This window comes from Megascapheus bottae, chromosome 6 (assembly GCF_031878675.1).
Source record: "Megascapheus bottae isolate mThoBot1 chromosome 6, mThoBot2.hap1, whole genome shotgun sequence".
Classification (NCBI taxonomy): Eukaryota; Metazoa; Chordata; class Mammalia; order Rodentia; family Geomyidae; genus Megascapheus; species Megascapheus bottae.
Window position 1 is genome coordinate 45,035,776 of NC_143514.1, and position 19,521 is coordinate 45,055,296.

The window sequence follows — 19,521 nt, forward strand, 5'->3', positions numbered from 1 at the left end:
CTTGTTCTTAACTCCAGTGCAATACTAAACTTCCAGGTATATTAAGTTGCTGAATTCCACTGGGGTAGATTTGGATAATATTTCAAAATAACACCACAGCCATTGGTTATTTCAATGAAAACAAATCATACAAGTCTTGGGCTTTTAATTTCTATAGGGTCAATTCTGAGTTACTATTCTGAGGCATATTCTGGATCTCAAAGAATCTGCAATCCAGTGAGAGAATGTATGAGCTGCTTAAAAATTGCTTTTGCTGAAAAGCACTGATTACTTACTTGAGCATATGAATTAACTAGACTCAGAAGATAAGTTTTGCCTCCATTTTGTATTTCTCTCTAGTCTTACCCATTTTCTCTGTGGTTCTTTGTGATTGCTTTGGAATAAGGGAAGGAGAGGATTGGTCCACAACTTCTTCATGACAAGGAGCTGATAAAAGCCCCAAGAAACAATGGTGCCTCCTTAGTATAGACCATCTACCAGGCCATAGTGACATGTTGATTCTGATCAGAGATGACAGTGATAAGTTCTCTGTGACTCCTCCCCAAAAATGGACTAAATAATGATCAACCAGACCATACTTCGACTTGGACTGCTTAATAATTACATATACTTCTCTCCTCCTGCCCCCAGTTTTTTGTTTATACAATCTAGAAGCTTAAGTCTGTACCTGGAAGATGGCTAAAGATGGGCTGAACTGCTATCTTCTCATGGCTGTCACACAATAAATCTCCTTTCTTTTTCCTTTACCACGTCTCATTATTTGGCATAAGAGGACAGGTGTCTAGATTTGACATGAGGAACTCTAGGACTTTGGGCCTGGGATCTAAAACTTCTGTCTCACACACAAAAATAAATCCATTGTGATAGAGAGCAATGAAGTCAGCCACAAGACTGGAATATCAAAGTTGCCCAATAAATATTTGTGAAATGAATGTGGGATGAATCAACCATAGTGGAGGCATAGAATATTATCATATATCACTCTATATTTTCTCCTTGGTGGTATGTACCACATTTTATATTTGTATCTATTTGCTCTAGGAATGCATTGATCCCAGGGGAAGGATATATTAAATTAGAGGACAAATAAGGGGGCAAAAATATAAATGGATGAGAAAGATAAAAGACAATTATTAAGAGAAAAATAAATATTTATACTTTCATTGAATTTGAGGCTATGGGAAATTATTTTGATTTGGGGAGTAATCAATATGGTAGGAAAATCAATATGGCAGAGAACACAGGAGGAAGATGATAAGACAATCCATTAGCAGGAAATGCAGACATTGATAGTACAAAAAGACTAATACTCTTTACCCCTCTGTACACTAGCGTCAAAAACATGTTTTGCAATAATTAGTTTATTGATATTACCAATAAACCTTACCCACTGGGATCTTATAAAGCAAGGCCCTCATTATTTTCACTCCCTAGTACCTAAACAATGTCTAACATCTTGAATGAATAAACAAAGGTAGTAAAATTTGTTTTGTAGGGAAAGCTGAGAGTGCCTTTTATATAGGCAAGCTTCACTTCCTAACACTTATTCTGACAATGAAATGGGTACCACCAAAAGAGTAAACATAGTTGAGAGAATAGAATTCCAAGGGTTAGAATCTTTTTTTTTATCTAGCATTTTGTGGTAAAGGTTTCTTCCTGATTGCCTCAGAATGAGCTAGTCTGTCAATTCATGGAGTACTTGTTTCAACAGACTGGAAGTGCCTGTTCTAAGGGTTGACCTCAGAACTTACATTCTATTCTCCAATGCTTTTGGCACAGTATAGAAGAACATGGTGCCCCTTTAATGTTTTTTTTTTAATTTCCCAGTGAAATAACTACATTCACAACAAGCCTGTCTTTCCAAGCATTTGCCTCAGAAATCTACAGACTAAGCTCCCTCTAAATAACGACTATGTTCTTGTTTCTGCCATTTTCTCAGATGTCAGCTGACAGCAGAGAAAAAGAGTAGGCAAGAAAGGCCACACTGCTGAATCTGGTGAAAGCTTGTGATGGGTAGAGGCAGGTCTTCTTTGGGTTAGTTTTTAGATCTAGATCAAGCAGATAAATAATTTTATAGTACTTTGGATTTTAGGTTCTTCTTTCTGAAAGTAGCATCTCTGTTAGGAACATGGAAAAAATGACAATGCAAGAGAGTAGAAAGCACAGATGAAAGAACTATGTGGGTGTCACTTGGCCTGAAGACATATTTTATTTGGCATTTGTGTTTTTCAAACTAAGATACTACTTTTTGTTTTTGCCAGTTCTGGGGCTTGAACTCAGGGTCTGGGCAGTGTCCTTCCGTTTTCTCAAGGCTAGTGTTCTGCCACTTCCGGCTTTTTCTGTGTAGGTGGTACTGGGGAATTGAACCCTGGGCTTCATGCACTTTAGGCAAGCACTCTACCACTAGGCCCCGCTCCCAGCCAGGCACTACTTTCAGGTTGGGAGATTTTCTTTAAAGTGCAGACTGTAGTTTCTCTTGGATAATTGCGAAGTGTACAACATAGGGCTGCCCACATTTCCTATTCTGGCAGAAATTTCTTGGGTGGAGATGATGACTGACCACACAGGCCTGCTCTCTGAAGTTGTGCAAAAGGCTTACCATTCACTGCCATTGGCAACAACTATGGCCAGGTGTTATTAGTTCATCATCATGACTGCACTCACGCTTTACCAACAGTGCTACACAGTTGTCTCAGAGAAGAGGAACTGAGTCCTAGAGTAGCTTCTAGGGAAGCAAGAACAATCCCCTTGCTTTGTCTGTTTATTCTGAATTAGACTATCTAGATCCCGTAGGCATTTCAATTTTGCCTCCAACGTGGCACAAAGATCACAGGACAAGGAATCCTAAGAGCCTAATCTTAATCAAAATCATCTCTGATTCTCTCTAAAACATCTCACAAATTATTATGACAAAAATTGAAATGTGTATAAAATTACAAAAAAGAACTGCCTTGTCTAAGATGTCTAAGATATCAGTACTAGCAGTGAAAAGTCTATAGACAAGGAAACATAGAGATATAATTTAGAATTTATTTTGAGAATCATATGGTTCTATGGTCATTTTGTTTCAACAAAGCTCTTAAGACATGAAAGGTTTTCTCTCCTATTAAAATCAGATTTTACAGGTGAGTGCTGGTGGCTTACACTCCTAATCCTAGCTATTGAAAAAGCTGAGATTTTTCAGGTGAAAAAGCCCGTTCAACCCTATCTCCAAAATGTAATTAGCAAAAAAAGGAATGGACACTGGGCTCATGTGGTAAAGCACACATTGAGCAAGTAAGCTGAGCGAGTATAAAGCAGTATGTTCTAATCCCAGGAGCACAGAAAATAAAAATTGAAAACTTAAAAAAAAAACAAAAACGGTTTTATTCATGAGTTTTAAGAGTGTTTTTTTTTAACTTTTTTTCTTATCCAGTTAAAAAAAAAAAGAGAGAGAAATGTCCACCATCTTTTACAATTGATTTTTTTTCCATTTGTCTTAACTTGTAATTTTACTCCCTTCCTTCCTTTTTCTTCTTTCTCCTTTCTCATTTTTTCCACTAAAGAACCTTCACATGATACACACAGTCTACCACTAAACAACAGATAGGAACTTTCTTTGCAGTTTCAGGTTGGCCTTCAATTTGTGGCCCTCTTGCCTTTGCTTCGCTAGTGCTGGAACTACATAACTAGCTATTTTGGACTAATATAAATTAATTTAACAATGTATTTGCTGGATTTTTATCTTGAAGATAAAAAAATACTTTGCCTGGTTTTTCTGTCTTGAAAATATGATGAAAGGAGCAAGTGCAGCTTGGACCATTTTTTCATTGCTGAGGGATAGTACATGGATTTCAATATTGCATAGTCCCCAAGAGAAAAACACACAAGTAAAAGATAATATAAGCTATTTTTTTTACAGCTTCATTTGCTTTACATAGAATGCTTTCACTTACCAGGGGATAAATTCTGATTTAATTAATACCTACAGCATTCAGTTTCATTCACAATGAAGGTTGGTAGCTTTGTATAGTTTCAGCCTGTTATTTATTTATTTATAAACCCCACACATGATGTACATGGTTATCTTGTATGTTGAGTATCATTTCAAAAACCAAAGGGACTAAAACTTACTGCTTTTACAGAGATCTGTCAAGCAAGAGAACACGAAAATGCCAATATTTAAATGTACTTAAGATACTTTATGGATTCTACACCTACTCTATTCTACACCTACTCTATTCAGACATGATATATAGGCATATAAAATTAAGTGAAGATAAACAATAACCATCTCTTAGATTATAGAAAGGTAGAAAAAGCTAGTAAGCACTTAAGACTATAATAAAATATACATACTGTGAAAAAGTGACTAAAGCTTTGAGGGAACTAGTAATTTGAATAAGCACAATAGTTTTAGAAATGTGAGTCAGGAAAGATCTCTGAAGATGAAATCTACACAAAGATATTGAAAGGAACAACATCCAACAATTTCCAAGAAAATGAAACAGCAGATACAAAGAGTCTGCAGAAGGAAAGAGCTTCATATGGCCTAAACATCAATGGAAATGATGTGAGACAAGGCAGGAAAGGAAGAGGGAAAGCTATAAAAACTCAGGACAGAGTTGTAGGAAGTGGGTCAAATCTAGCAGGCAACAAGAAAGGACAATGGAAAGATTCAAGAATTTTACCCAAGAGGATAAAATAATTCTAGTTGCTTCCTTCCTTTTTTGTGGTGCTGGGAATAGAACCCAAGCCCAATCATATGCTAGCCAAGTACTTCACCACTGAGTTATATTTCCATGTCCTACTGCTTTTAAAAACATCATTCAGGGATTTCATTTCTGAGAATAGCTGAATAGTTCATGTCAGATCAATTCACAATAGAGAACAATTTTAAGTAACGAGTATTATAGTAGCAAGTATAAATAAACTCAATATAAAATATAAATTTGCTAGCGCTGAGAGTTTGGCCTAGTGGTAGAGTGCTTGCCTAGCATTCACGAAGACCTGGGTTTGAATCCTCAGCACCACACACATAGAAAACACTGGAAATGGTGTTGTGGCTCAAGTGGTTGAGCTCTGTCCTTGAGAAAACTCAAGGATAGTGCCCACGCCCTGAGTTCAAGTCCCAGGACTGGCAAATATATATATACATATATTTGCCATAAAGATTGTAAAATCATTTTTTGAACATTTGGATAAGGGTCAAAATCAGGTAGAAACTGGAGAAGATTATATACATGGATACAAAAATATTTCTACATATATATGTTAATTTTATAATGTTTTTGGTCTGGAGAGGGCCATTATCAGAATTATATATTACAATTAGTACTCATATAAAATATGTATTATCTCTTTTGTGGGGGGGGGTCATGGGGCTTGAATTTGGCCTGGGCATTGTCACTGAGCTCTTCAGTGCAAGGCTACTACCCTGCCTCTTGAGCCAAGTTCCACTTCCTTTTATTCTAGAGGTTAACTGGAGATAAGAGTCTCAGGTCCTTTTGTGCCCAGGCTGGCTTTGAACCTTGATCCTCAGATCTCAGCCTTCTGAGTAGCTAGGATTACAGGCATGTGCCACCATGCCCTGTCCAAAAATATGTAGTATTAATGTATAAGAAATCAGAAGTCAGAACTGAAGTAATTAAATTGGTAGAAATTACAAAAAGAGAGCCAGAAAGGAATTCCAACACTGAACATGCAAAAGCTAACCTTAATCTCTGATTACATGTGCATTGTACAAAATACTATAACGAATCCAAATGAAAGATCTCAACAGACTTTCAGTAAGTGCTTATTACAGAAGAAACAAAACTCAGGGGTTAGTAAATAAACTACCTGCTTAAAAATTGAGCCTTTTTAGAGGCATTTAAATAAACCAACCTCTTTTCACAATGCCTATAATAAGACCCCAAATTTCTAGACATATGGAAGAAAACAATATAATCCACAATGAAGAGAAAAGACATTTATAGATGTTAAACCGGAGATGTCAAAGATGTAAGATTTAGAAGACAAGATTTTTTTTTTAATATTCGGGTAATGTATAGAGGGGTTACAGTTACATTAATCAGATAGTAGGTGCATTACTTCACACACATTGATATCCCTTCTCACAGTTTTTGTCTCCATTTTCCTCCCCTCATCTCTTCCAATCATCTTGTTTTCCCATTTCCCTTTTCTATTTCAAATGAACATGTTTATATAATATACCCCAGATAACAAAGTCAGACACAGAAACAATATGAAATTAACCAAAGGGCAAAAAAAAGAGAAGAGAAATAACATGGTACATTAAGAACAACAATCACATAAGATAAAGCTCTTGTTTCCATACTTTATTTAGTTTCACCCTATATGACCTTATGTACTTAGATTTTGAGCTATTGTAATCCTCTGCTAGGAGAGTCTTAGATGTGTACTAATTATTAAAAATGAGGGAAACCATTGAACCTATGTTTCTTTGGGTCTGGCTTACTTTACTTAATATGATTTCTTCCAAGTCTTTCCATTTCCTTACAAATAGGGCTTTTTCATTCTCTCTGATGGCAGCATAGAATTCCATTATGTATAAATACCACATCTTCTTGATCCAATTATCTACGGAGGGCCATTTGGATTGGTTCCATATCTTTGCTATGGTAAATAGTGCTGCAATGAACATCATAGTGTTAGGGGCTTTAGTATGTCCTTGTTTCTGGATGATTGGGTCAATGCCAAGGAGTGGAATTGATGGGTCACAAGGGAGCTTTATGGTTAGTTAGTCTTTTAAGGAACCATCATACTGCTTTCCACAATGGTTGAACGAGCTAATACTCTCACCAACAGTGCAGTAGAGATCCTTCTTGGCCACATCCCCTCCAGCATCTGTTGCTATTAGATTTCTTGATAATGGCTATTCTAGCTGGGCTGAGGTAGAATCTCAAAGATGCTTTGCTTTGCATTTCTTTTATGGCCAGAGATATTGACCATTTCTTCATGTGTCTATAGGCCATTCTTAATTCCTCATCAGAGAAGTCTTTCTTTCTTTAGCCCATCTTTAATGGAATGGCTGTTTCTTTGAAGATTTGTTTTGGAGAGATTAAATTTTTTTTAGCTGTAGATGTATTTCAGATATGAGGCCTTTGTCTGTTGTATGGCTAGTGAAGATCTTCTCCCACTCTGTGGGCTTTCTATTTAACTTGCCAGCTGTGTCAGAAGCTCTGCAATTAAATGGAGTCCCATTTGTCCCAACTTTAATTTGTTGTGTTTCTGGGTCTTCTTTAAGAAAGTTTCTACCTGTGCCATGGAGACCTAGTGTATTTCCTATTCTTTCTTGTAAAGTTTTCAGTTTATTTGCTTTTACCTCAAGGTCTTTCATCCATTTTGAGTTAATCCTGGTGTAGGGTGACATAGAAGGATCCAACTTGAGTTTTCTGTAGGTGCCTAACCAGTTCTGCCAGCATCACTTGTTGAAGAGGCTTTCTTTCTTCCATTCTATTTTTTTTTCTTTTGGCTCCCTTATGAAAGATTAGGTGGCCATAGGTCTACGGGTTGATTTTGGGTCTTCAGTTCTATTCCATTGGTCCTCAAGACATTTTCTTGTGCCAGCACCAAACTGTTTTGGTCACTATAGCTCTGTAATAGAGTCTAAAGTTTGGTATTGAAATTCCTCCTGTGCTGTTCTTTCTGCTAAGGATTGTTTTATTATTCCATATGAAATTTTGGATTGCTTCTTCTATTTCCTTAAAGAATGACACTGGGATATTGATGGGTATTGCACTGAATTTGTAGATAGCCCTTGGCAGAATTGCCATTTTCAAGATGTTAATTCTTCCAATCCAGGAGCCTAGGAGGTTTTTCCACTTCCTCAGTTCTGGTTTAATTTCCTTTTTCAGGTTTTTAAAGTTTTCATCATAAAGGTCCTTTACATTCTTAGTTAAGTTAATTTCTAAGTACTTTATTTTCTTTGAGGCTATTGCAAAAGGAGTCGCTTTCCTGATTTCTGCCTCGCTTTTCCTGTTGTTGGCACATAGGAAGGAGGTTGATTTTTGAGGGTTGATTTTATACCTTGCCAAAGTTTCGAATTAGCTCAAGCAACTTGGGAGTGGAGTCTATAGGGTTCTTTAACTACAGAATCAAGAAGACAAGAATTTTAAAGCAAGTAGTTCATTAAGCAATGCTGAAGGATGAAAAGGAAAATATTCTCAGAATTGGTGAACAAACAGAAGCTGGTCAAAAAATATAAAATGAAAATTGTCTTATTTAAAATAAATAGCTGATGAGTCTGAGGACTGATTGTAGATAATTAGATGAAAGGCTGATGAACTTAAAAATACAGTACAAATGAGAGAAGGAGAGATAGCAGGATGAGAGGAAAAGAATAGGGCTGAGAACATTCCCTGAGAAAAATTACATCCTGAAGTCTCTTAGGGGTCATTGAGCCTAAAGTCAAAGGTCTAATACGTGTAATCAGAGTCTCAGCAGGGAAATGCTAAAGATTTCCCATGCTTGAGACAACACATCAACTTAACCAATTGAATAAGCATAAATTCAAAGAACACTAAATCTCTGCATACCACAATCAAAACAAAAATAAAAAGAGAACTCTTAAAAGCAGTCAGAGAAAAATGATCCACAGGGAAGAACAATAAAAACAATTGGACTTTAAGACATAATGGCATCAGGGTCAATCCACCATAGAGATGACCTGCTTTCAGTCTCTTGACAATATCCCCTCTTCACTTACTTTCTCACTATGTTTCACACGTTTTTGTCTTGTTAGATGCAGAAACAGAGGTAAGACAGCTATACTGACTGATACAAAGTGGGAGAGGTCTGTGAGACTCAAACTCATCTTTGTCTTGGAAGTTTAGCTAGTCAGAGATACTAGTCAAATCTTCCCCGTTTGTCTTCAAATTAAAGTTTTAAATGCTGGAACACATTTTACATTCTGTACAGGTCTCCTCAAAACTTTTATGTAAACTGGTCTCAAACCTTCACATTAAATACAGATCCTCCTACCTCCACCAGTCAAGTAGTTGGTATTTCAGATGTGCTCCATGATACCTGGCTTCAAATTTTAATCTGGATAAAGAACTGTAAAGTTTAATAAAAAAAAACAAACCCTCAGAAACTATGGTGCTAATATTCACATTTCCAGATACTGAAGGAAAAGAACAGGAGGAGGAGGAGGAGGAGGAGGAGGGTAGATAAGCCTGTCAACCACTAGTTCCACATCAAGCAAATATATATATATATATATATATACACATATATAAGCATATAATTATATATAATGATATAATGTAAAATAAATACATTTAAATGAGTATATCTTTTGCCAGTTGACCTAGCATCATAAGAATGATGCAAGAAGTCTAAAGAGAAAAGTTACCAGATGGAAATAAGTCTTAATCAAAAGATACAAGCAATAAAAATGGTCACTTTGTGAATCTATGCAAATATTATCTGCTAGTTACCAGATTTTCTTGGAAATATGTATGATTCTTTGTTATGGAACACATTGTGTTCATCCAAATTCAAACTCTGAAGCCTGAATACTGGATGTCACTGGGGTAATTTAGTTTAAATACATAGAACTGGTGGCTTTGTAAGAAAAGAGATACCAGTGTTCAAATCCCCCTTCTCCTCCTCATACACAGACTGAGTAAAAACACTAAGAAAGTGACCTCAGCAAGAAGACAGTCATCACTAGAAACTAATCAGCCAGAATTTTATCATGGAATTCCAATCTCCACAATAGGCAGAAGAGAAATGTCTCTGTTTATACAACCCAGTTGGTGGTAATTTGCTTTAACAACTGGAGTACATTAAGGTACATTAAGGTTTATTATAATTACTAAAAAATCTCATAAAAGGATGCAGAAAGAGACACCTTAAAAGCCACAAAACTGGGGCCTAGAATGTGGCCTAGTGGTAGAGTGCTTGCCTAGCATGGATGAACCCTGGGTTCAATTCTTAGTGCCACCTATACAAAAAAAAAAAAAAAAAAAAAAGCCAGAAGTGGTGCTGTGGCTCAAGTAACAGAGCACTAGCCTTGAGAAAGCTTAAGGATAGTGCCCAGGCTGAGTGCAAGCCCCAGGACTGGCAATAAAAGCCACAAAACTGACACCACAAAACTGACAATTAATGGGATTGAATATATTTAATTTACAATTAATCTTCAGTTAATTAAACATACATTCAAAACAAGGCAAGAAAACAAACAAACAAATAAAAGGGCAGGTGTGACCACCCAAAACAAAGAGAAAAGAAAGATCTATACCAAGTCACTGGTACCTTGACATTAATTATAGAGAATCAAACTAGACCAAATTGAAAATCAGAAGATGGTCACTTAATATATGAATTCCAAATGGGCTTTGTGTGTGTGTGTGCGTGTGTGGTTAAGTGCTGGTATCTTTTTATTTACTGTAAGGAAAAAAATTCAATCTTACTATCTGCTGGGAACAAAAGATGTGTGTGCTACAGCTACATGCCCCAGGAAGAGACAATGGTGGTTTACTTGGAAGTGATAGGAGTGGAGGCTTAAAGAACATTGATGGACAGGTGATAAATTGTGTAGGTGGATCTTCCTGGATCAGGACTTACTGATGGATTGGATGTGTCGACAGAGGCATCATGAACAGTCAAGAACTTATCCTCATTTTTTTTTTCTTGCTAGTCCTGGGGCTTGACCTCAAGGCATGAGTACTATCCTTGGGTTTTCTCAAGGCTAGAGTTCTACCACGTGAGCCACAGAACCATTTATGGCTTTTTCTATGTATGTGGAGGAATCAAACCCTGGTCTTTGTGCATGCTAGGCAAGCACTCAACCACTAGGCTAAACTCCTGGCCCCTTATCCTCATTTTTTGATGTCAATAAAATATATATGACAGTGCTCCTTATCAACATGAAGACAAATAATGAGGATCCACTTGGGGAGCGTTACTACAGACAGAAAACTGGAAATAATCCCTGATCTTCTTTTTCCCCATACCTCCCTGACATCTAATCCACGTTCTTCATCAACAACAATGTCACCAGTTAAAAACCTCAACCTCTCTCTATTCTGAACGCCTCATGGCCAATCCATCAAAATACCTTGTTGGTTCTACTTTACAACATATCAGAAACTTGATCAATCTTTTCTAGCCCCTCTGTGCATCCCTTTCTAGCTTCTTTCTGGCTTCTTTGCCTACTCCACTGCTGATTCTCAACATAGCCAACAGCAGTTAGAATGAGACTTTAACAATCGAAGGTATATAATATCATACCTCTGCTCATTATTTCATCATGAAAGACTTATCATGGCCAATGAAATAACCCTGTATCTCTGAATTTGTACTTAATAACCATCATGATGGCTGCTCTACTACAAATATTTGGCTTCCTTGATATTCCTATAATAACCCAGAAATACATTCAACTCAGAATCTGCATACCAGTCATTACCTTGGCCTGTTGTACCAATCCCTGCAGTTTCTTCCCTTCTTCACTCTTTGCCCAAATACCACCTTTAAAACCTATCCTAACAATTGGATTAAAATTGTAGACTTCCCATCTGAAATCACAAGCTACATTCTCTATTATTCTTAACTTACAGTTGACATAAAATGCATTTATTGGCATTATTGGTCTCCTGTCAGAACGTATGCTTGAGAAGACTATAGATTCAAGGTCAGAGGACAACATGAGGGTGTTTTACTCATTTCTATCTTCCCATTTGGAACATTACATTACATATAATGACTACTTAATAAATGCTGGCTCAATGAAGCATATGGGCTTTGTTCTGCAGACAAGTGAAGGGCTATCTCTGTCTGTCCAGGTGAGTACACAAAAGATATAATGAGAGCCAGGGAAGGAGAGGAAAGGGAGGCATTTGTTTTTACAGAGTTGAGGTGTGTATCCATGAAGTCATTCTGATTAGTTAGGAGAACTGCTAGGGACATACTTGAGTCTATACATAAATTCTGTTAATAATGATGTACATGTCTTTCTTGCATGTCCCCATCATGCCTGCCAACCATATTTGCTTCAAGAAAACATAATAAATAATAGTTGCTTCTTGCTTTCTCATGCCATTCCTGGGACTTGAACGCAGGGCCCACATGCAATCCCTGAGGTCTTTTCCTGAAGCCTAGTGCTTTATCATTTGGGCCACAGGTCTGCTTCCAGTTTTCTTGGTGGTTAATTGGAGAAAAGAGTCTCACAAACTTTCCTAACTAGGATGGCTTCAAACCATGATCTCAGCATCCCAAGAAGTTAGGATTATAGGCATGAGCCACTGATAGTGGCGTCTTAAGGGGTCTAAAAAAATTATATACAACACTCAGCTCTTTAAGAGTAAATTCTAGCTTGAGAAAGATTTGGGGTCTCTGGTGGCCAAGTTAGGTTTGAACTGTAGGTTTGAATAGTTAAAACTAACTAAACCGTTTATCAGATTACTTCACCACTCTCAGCTTGATTTTTCACTCATAAAACTAATATCATAAAGTAGATTTCACAAGGATCAGATAACATACAGAATCTTAATGGGCCTGTAAGTAACAGGCACTCAGCAAGTATTAGTCCCTACCTTCCCAATAGGCTACAGAACTACTACAGTCTATTTTTATGTCTTAAGTTAAATTATAATGATCAGCTCTGAAACCAATGCTTTTATTTGATGATGACCTAATGGAGTGATCTCATTCTAGCTTGGTCCTGGTCCTGATCAAGAAGTCCCTGTAAGATGATAGAATGATTGGGTGAATGAATGAATAAAATCATTGTGTCCACAGCCTATATAGAATTGTGTACAATTCAAATTCATCACACACACGCACACACACACACACACACACACACACACACACACACACGCACACACACACACCATGGCAAGCAGCCTTAGAGCTCAGATGGGTACACAGTCTCCCTCAGTGAACAAATCCTAAAATCCCAAGAGCACATAACACATCAGCCTTATAACTCAAGTTCCTAAGTTAAAATTTGGTGTTAAACAGGATGAGCAGGGCCAGGAGTTTGGCCTAATGGGTTTGATTCCTTGGTACCACATACACAGAAAAAGCCGGAAGTGGCATTGTGGCTCAAGTGGCAGGGAGCTAGCCTTGAGCAAAAAGTGTCCAAGGACAGTGCCCATGCTCCGAGTTCTAGCCCCAGGACTGGTAACAAAACAAAACAAAACAAAAACACAAAACTAAACAAGATGAGCTGGTGGGAGTTGGGGGGGTGGAACATGAGAAGTGGTAACAATATTCAAGAAGTAATGTACCCACTACCTGATAAACATGGCCACTCATTTGAGTTAATTGCTCCGGAAAGTCAAGGCCACACAGGGGTAGCTTAGGAATTAGCTAGCTTGGGAGACCTTTACTTGATGGCTCTTCTAATAAAAATGATTTCAAAATAAGACAGAGAAGAAGAGTTGGAGGGGGAAAATGGCCAAGCTTGGAAATAAGTAGCAACATCTGGATGCTGTGAATGCAAGCTGGTCTGTTATGGAAAAAATCTGGTTTAAAAACAGTGTTGTTTTTTTTTTTTTCCAATTATTTGGGCAAACCAGCAAGCAATCCTTGATGGGTGCTAGGTGAAACAACTAAAGTCAGTCACTCACAAGAGGGGAGGGTGCACCTTTCAAACAAGAATAGACACCAGAGAAATGGAAGCATGTGAAATGAGTGAAAAACGAGCACAATTCTTAGTCAAATGAAACTGTAAGTGTTCCTGAGCCAGAAAACATCCTACCTTATTTTTCCTTTTATCTTCAAGAAAAACCAGATGAAAATTTTCTTTTTAAGTAACAATCTAGTCACAGACTTAGAAGGACGAATTTGCTTTGTAACAGAAAACTTGTGTTTAAAATGAAAGACAATATTTTCCTTTCAATATACTGTTCTTGTCTTTTTCCTCTCTATTCTTTCTCCTTCTTCCCTCCCCCCTTCCCACCCCTCCTCCCTCCTTCTCTCTCTCATTCTCTCTCTGTTTGGGTCTTTATTGTCTTCTTTACCTCACTTCCCTTTTCCTCTCTTCTCTCATGTCCTCCTTTACCTCTTGCATTAACTAGGGTTTTATGACGGTGTCCACACTACACACAATGGCTAGGGCAGCCATTTCTAAATGTGGCTTATTACATAAGATGTACATAGGAGGCAAAGAACAAAAGATACAGCGCCCTCCTACAGATTACTGTATAGCAACGGTGTGATTGAGAATTGAGGATCAGCGATCTGTATTTATAAAATGAATAAGCTAGAATTGGCAAATGGCAAGGAAGGGTAAGTAACAAATGCACCAAAGGCCATAAAGGAGCAGTCATTCCTCCAGACTGTGCTATACTTCTGAGATTCAATCACCCAGCTGTGAAATTCAGATAGTAACTTTTATCTCATAGGAACTTTAAGAGTACTAGAAATCCAAGATGGAAATAGGAACAAAACGTGAAGAGGTATCAATGTTTGCCAAGTAATGCACCTTCTATCTGGTGAATATAATGTAACCCTTCTGTTAATTACAATAAAAAAGAATATATAGAAAAAAATGAAAAAAATTAAAAGAGTACTAGAAATCCTTAGACTTAAGAATATTAACAATATTATCTTAAAATAATATTAGGAATTATGATTATGATATTCTTGAATAGCAGATTAACGAACTTGTAAGAACACAGAAGATAGAGCTATGATGTGGCTCAAGTGGTAGAGTGTCTGCATAGCAAACATAAGGTTCTGAGTTCAAAATCCAGTTCTGGAAAAACAAAACAAAACAGGACATAATAATAGCTAATTTGTCTTAAAAGACCAACTATAGTATAACCATCAAAATAGTACAGAGCATCTTTTAAATAGAAGTACAAGGGACATGGGGAAGCTGTGAGCAGGAAGAATTCTTCCCAGTCTAGTCTAAGTGATTGATACACCCATGAGACTCAAGGGGATGATCACAAAGGATAGGATGTGGTGAGATGATGACCTGAACCATGTCTTTAAATCTTTAGGGAACTAAAAAAGGATTTGTCAGAGGAGTAACTTTATTGGTTTCAAAAGCAGAATAACATTTTAATTGCTCTGATAAAAATAGGTTAGTGTGGGAAAAGATCACTGAGAAGAAAGAGGTGGCATCACTACCCAAGCATGCTTATTCCTTTAGCAAACACATGCTGCATATGTATTGTGTGTTAGGTTGTATACTGAGAAAATATTATCTCTGACTTTGGAGTCTACAAGTATTTCAGATGCTGAGGATGTGGGCAGTATGACAAAACAAGCCAGTCAGCGATAACAGAATAATCATAACCTGACTGAAAAAGCATCAACTTACCAGTTTTCCAGTAACGCTCTGACCACCTTCATTCAGCCAAAACCCAGGAACCATGGCTGAGAAATAAGGGCCCCAGACACCTGGCACAAAAATTGGTTCTTTGCTGATCTGGGAAGAAACAGAAATATGGTGAGGGCATATATAAAAACGCTTGTCTCATGTGATATTTCTTTGACTGGAATTTAGATTTTTACTGAGTATCTTCTATTATGGTGAAATCATTTTCTCCTGAGGAAGACCATGATTGCATCTTTTGAAACCTTTGTGATAAATTCATGGATATGGCAAAGCAACAAAAGCTACCATTTTGGAAAGATGAAGTCTTTTCTGTTGGCTTTCTCTGGCTGGCAGAGTCTACAAATTGGACCTTTTCCACTCTTTTTCCTATAGCTACATCCTTAGCCAGACTCTTGAATCTGGGTCTGCCTTGCGAATGGCTTTGTCAAGAGAAGGAAGCAGAAATGATACAGTCAGGCCCTAGTCTTCTGAAGGCCAAACACTTGTATTCTTTCTCTTGAGCCACGTGCCCCAGATAGAAAGACATGCAACAGAGCCAAGCCAGCCCAGTCATCTCAGCCCAGCAGCTGAGACCAGCAGCTGACTGTCCCAAGGCCATCAGATTTTTCCAGCCATCCAATAGATTTTTGAGAAAAACACATGTGAACTTTTACAAATGATTAAGGTTTGAGGTTTGTTAGCATTTTTGTGAGAGTTCCTTTCACATTTATTATCCACCTAATAGTATGTCTCCTGGTGCTGGAAACAGAAAAAAAAATCAGAATTCTTTTGTCCATGGACTGAAATATTTATATAGCTTTTCCCCATCTATAAAATTGATTAATATTTATATAATATTAAAATATTTTTAAAAACCATAAATGGGATGGTAAGTACAAAAGTGTATACTAGAAGAAAAACCAAGAGGGTAAAATATGTTCCAGAGAACAGTAAAAATAGAAGCCATTATTTAAATAAATACCTTAGGGCCAACTACTCACACCAAGCAACCAAAACCAAAATCTTTCTCAAATATTCCTTCTAATGATAAACAAAGTGCAAAATGTAGGCATTCTTGTAAATATGAATCTTTTTGAAGGTACTAGCATTTGAACTCAGGGCTTGCTAGACTGGTGCTCTATCATTTGTGTCATACTCTCACCTCCTTCTTTTTGTTAGTTATTTTGCAGGGGGAGTCTAGTAGACTTTTATGCCCAGGATGTTTCAAAATGCCATCTTCTATATCTCAGCCTCCTAAGTAGTCAAGATTAGAGTTTGTAAAGTATCAGCACATGGCTTGCAGGTATAAGTTAACAAAATTATGATGTGAGCCTTGTGTTCCCACTTAGATTTTTCATTCAAAGCTGTTCTCTATCATTTGTACCACACTTCCACTGACAGCCTTTTGTTAGCTAACTAGACATAAGAATCCCTCAGATTTGTCTCTCTAGGCTGGCTTCGAACCAATGTCCTCAGATCTCAGCCTACAGAGTAGCAAGGATGACAGCCTAGTGTCCAACTAGGCTGCATCTTTATCAGCATGATTCAATGAAATTAAACTATTCAGCTGAAGGCAGCAAGTTTAAAAAGATGTACTTTTCCAAATAACAAACAAATTTTAATATATAACAGCTTACCAAGAAAAGATCAAAGTACTTCCTCCTTTTGCTTAAAATTTTTATTATTAAGTATTTTTATTAAGTATGTTTTTATTATTAAGGTATTTCATTTCCAGGTTAGGTTATAAGCACAATGTATCGCCATCACTACTACCTCTTTCATAGCTCTTCGCATTGTTTCCCTATACTCAAGTTACAGAGTTCAATTTTTATATTGTGTATTGACTTTGCTTCTTCTGCTTTATAAACTGAATCCTACTTGCTGAAATACAGTTGCTTTTTGTTTGTTTGTTTTTCTATTGGGATGAAGTCTCACTGCTCATAACCTGTGTTTTTACATGGCAATAAGCCTTCCTTCAGTTTACTCTGACTCTATTTTTGACAGGACAAGTGGCACAGAGTGGCATCTTGGAGGAGGGACACAGGCTTGGCTTTAAATGACTTGAAGGTATTAGCTAGATGAAATGGACAGTGCCCCATGGGGAGAGGTTCTTTTAGAAATTTGACACACTGTCATGCTATTTGTAGCAGAATATGGGAGCCTCTTTCATTGGAAGGCAAAATGTGTAAAGAGGAGCCAAGGCAGGTAGTAAATGGCCACATATTCACTCATCTATAAGGCAAAAAGAAAAGGGAAATTATCATACTAGGTCTACTCCATAAGGTCTTGAGGCCAAACAGAAAATGTGTTCATTTATTTATTCTGCTTAATATCTATTCAGCTTCAGCTCTGACTATATATACTTTGGACTATGGTGAGCTCTTGAGATAGCAAAGCGAACTGAATATTCATAATTTCTGTTTCATGAGTTTTATGGTCTAGCATTTCAGCACAGAAATAGTCCTTTCATTATCTTGATGCCAACTATTCTGGTTTCTTTTTTTGCTAAACCAGTGATTTTTCAAATCAGTAGGATTTCCAACCTCAGATGGGAAGGGAGTGAGAGAATGTAAGGAAACTATGTAACATTGCTAACTTTAAATTTTGTCAAATAAGGACAGTTTATTAAAAGGGAGGCATTTAACTCATAAACTTGGAAAGATAATCTCTGGGAGAAAAAGGCAAACTTGTACACATAAAAAAAGTTCAAGTTATGTTGACATAGTCATTCTTTTTTCTACTAGCTTAGTTCTCGCCCTAATCCATATGTGTGTTAGGCATTGAGATAAATAGCATAAGAGTAGCACCGAAGCACCACCCGCATGGAGTATGCCCTATGGGAAGACCAGACGGGCTAGTTAGTCAAGTTTGGCCAGGACTCTACTACTTTTAGCAGTGAAAATCTCATGTCCTTAAAAAGCCCTTAGTCTTACCCAAACAATTAGTTACCCCTACACAAGTATTAATCAAATCCTCAATTACAACTATTTGGAAACTAGAGATTGTAAAGGTTGATGGATACTCACCAAAGTCAAATCATTCTTTTGTGTCCTGTACTACTCTCCCTCCCAGAATTCTTAGCCTCACTTGACAGGTTCAATAAAGAGTACATAAGTTATCAGGTGCTGGTAGCTCACATCTGTATTCTTAGTTACTCGGGAACCTGAGATCTGTGGGTCAAAGTTCACAGACAGCCTCTGCAGGAAAAGTCTATGAGACTTTTCTCTCCAATTAACTACTGAAAAGCTAAAAATAGAGCCATAGCTGTAGCCTTTTCTGAGTGAAAAAGCTAAGGGACTGCACCTAGGTTTTGAGTTCAAACCCAGTACCAACAAATGCCACACACACACACACACACACACACACACACACACACACATGCACACACACACACATATGCACAAAGACAATAGAAGAGTAAATAAATCTTTCCTGGTCACATAGCTATTAAATGGACAATGTAAGATTTGAACCAAGTACATATTTGACCTCAAGCACCTGAATACATTTTTGCTCCCTCATGTATTGCTTAGGAAGGAGACACATGAATCCCTGCTCCCATGTCCAGTACTCCTATTAAGAATATTAGTGCAGCAGGCTTTTACTAGAGGATTGTTGCCTATGGCTCACAAATGTCCATGGGCCCTTTGCTTAGCTCTTGCCGGGGAGACAGTGATGAATGGACTCTTGTTTGTGTTCGCTTATCTGGCAAGGCACATGCTTCTCATCAGACACTTCCAGTAAAGTAAGGAAACAAAGAGTACTCCTACTGACTCCTAAGCCTTGAACGCTTGGGAAAACCAGAAACAATTTGTTTTGAGGGAGAACAACGCACATTAGTGTATTTATGTGTTCTATAATCCTTTGCAGTAAGCCTAAATATTTCAAAATATTTTTGTGAAAGATCCTTCCAGGCTGATGGGTACCTTGGCTGCTCTATGACCCAACACGAGAAAGCACATTGCACTACACTGACGACAGGTGTCCGTACAGGATGCTGCCTTGCCAGGACTAATGGTGCTCCTGGCAGCAGCAATATAAAGTTCGAGTGAAGACTTAGTACAGGCCTCACTCTAAGCACAGTACTGGTATGAAATCACTTAATCCCCAGCACCCTGAGAGAAGATGCTGTCATTACTTCTGTTATCCAGGTTCATAAATTGAGGCAAAGGTGTATCCAATGCTACCCAAACATAAAACAGTCACATAATATGGTCTACAAGTTCCATACTGCC

General features: G+C 37.5%; 1 protein-coding gene across 4 annotated transcripts in view; it reads right to left on the reverse strand.

Annotated features, from left to right (window-relative positions):
• The window catches only part of Fggy (FGGY carbohydrate kinase domain containing), a 635,483-nt gene that overhangs the window by 97,949 nt on the left and 518,013 nt on the right, over positions 1-19,521 (reverse strand). For all 4 annotated transcript variants that reach the window (XM_090333735.1, XM_090333733.1, XM_090333734.1 and 1 more), the window contains one exon: positions 15,290-15,397. In XM_090333735.1, coding sequence (XP_090189861.1) covers positions 15,290-15,397 — 108 coding nt within the window. The remainder of the gene's footprint in view (positions 1-15,289; positions 15,398-19,521) is intronic.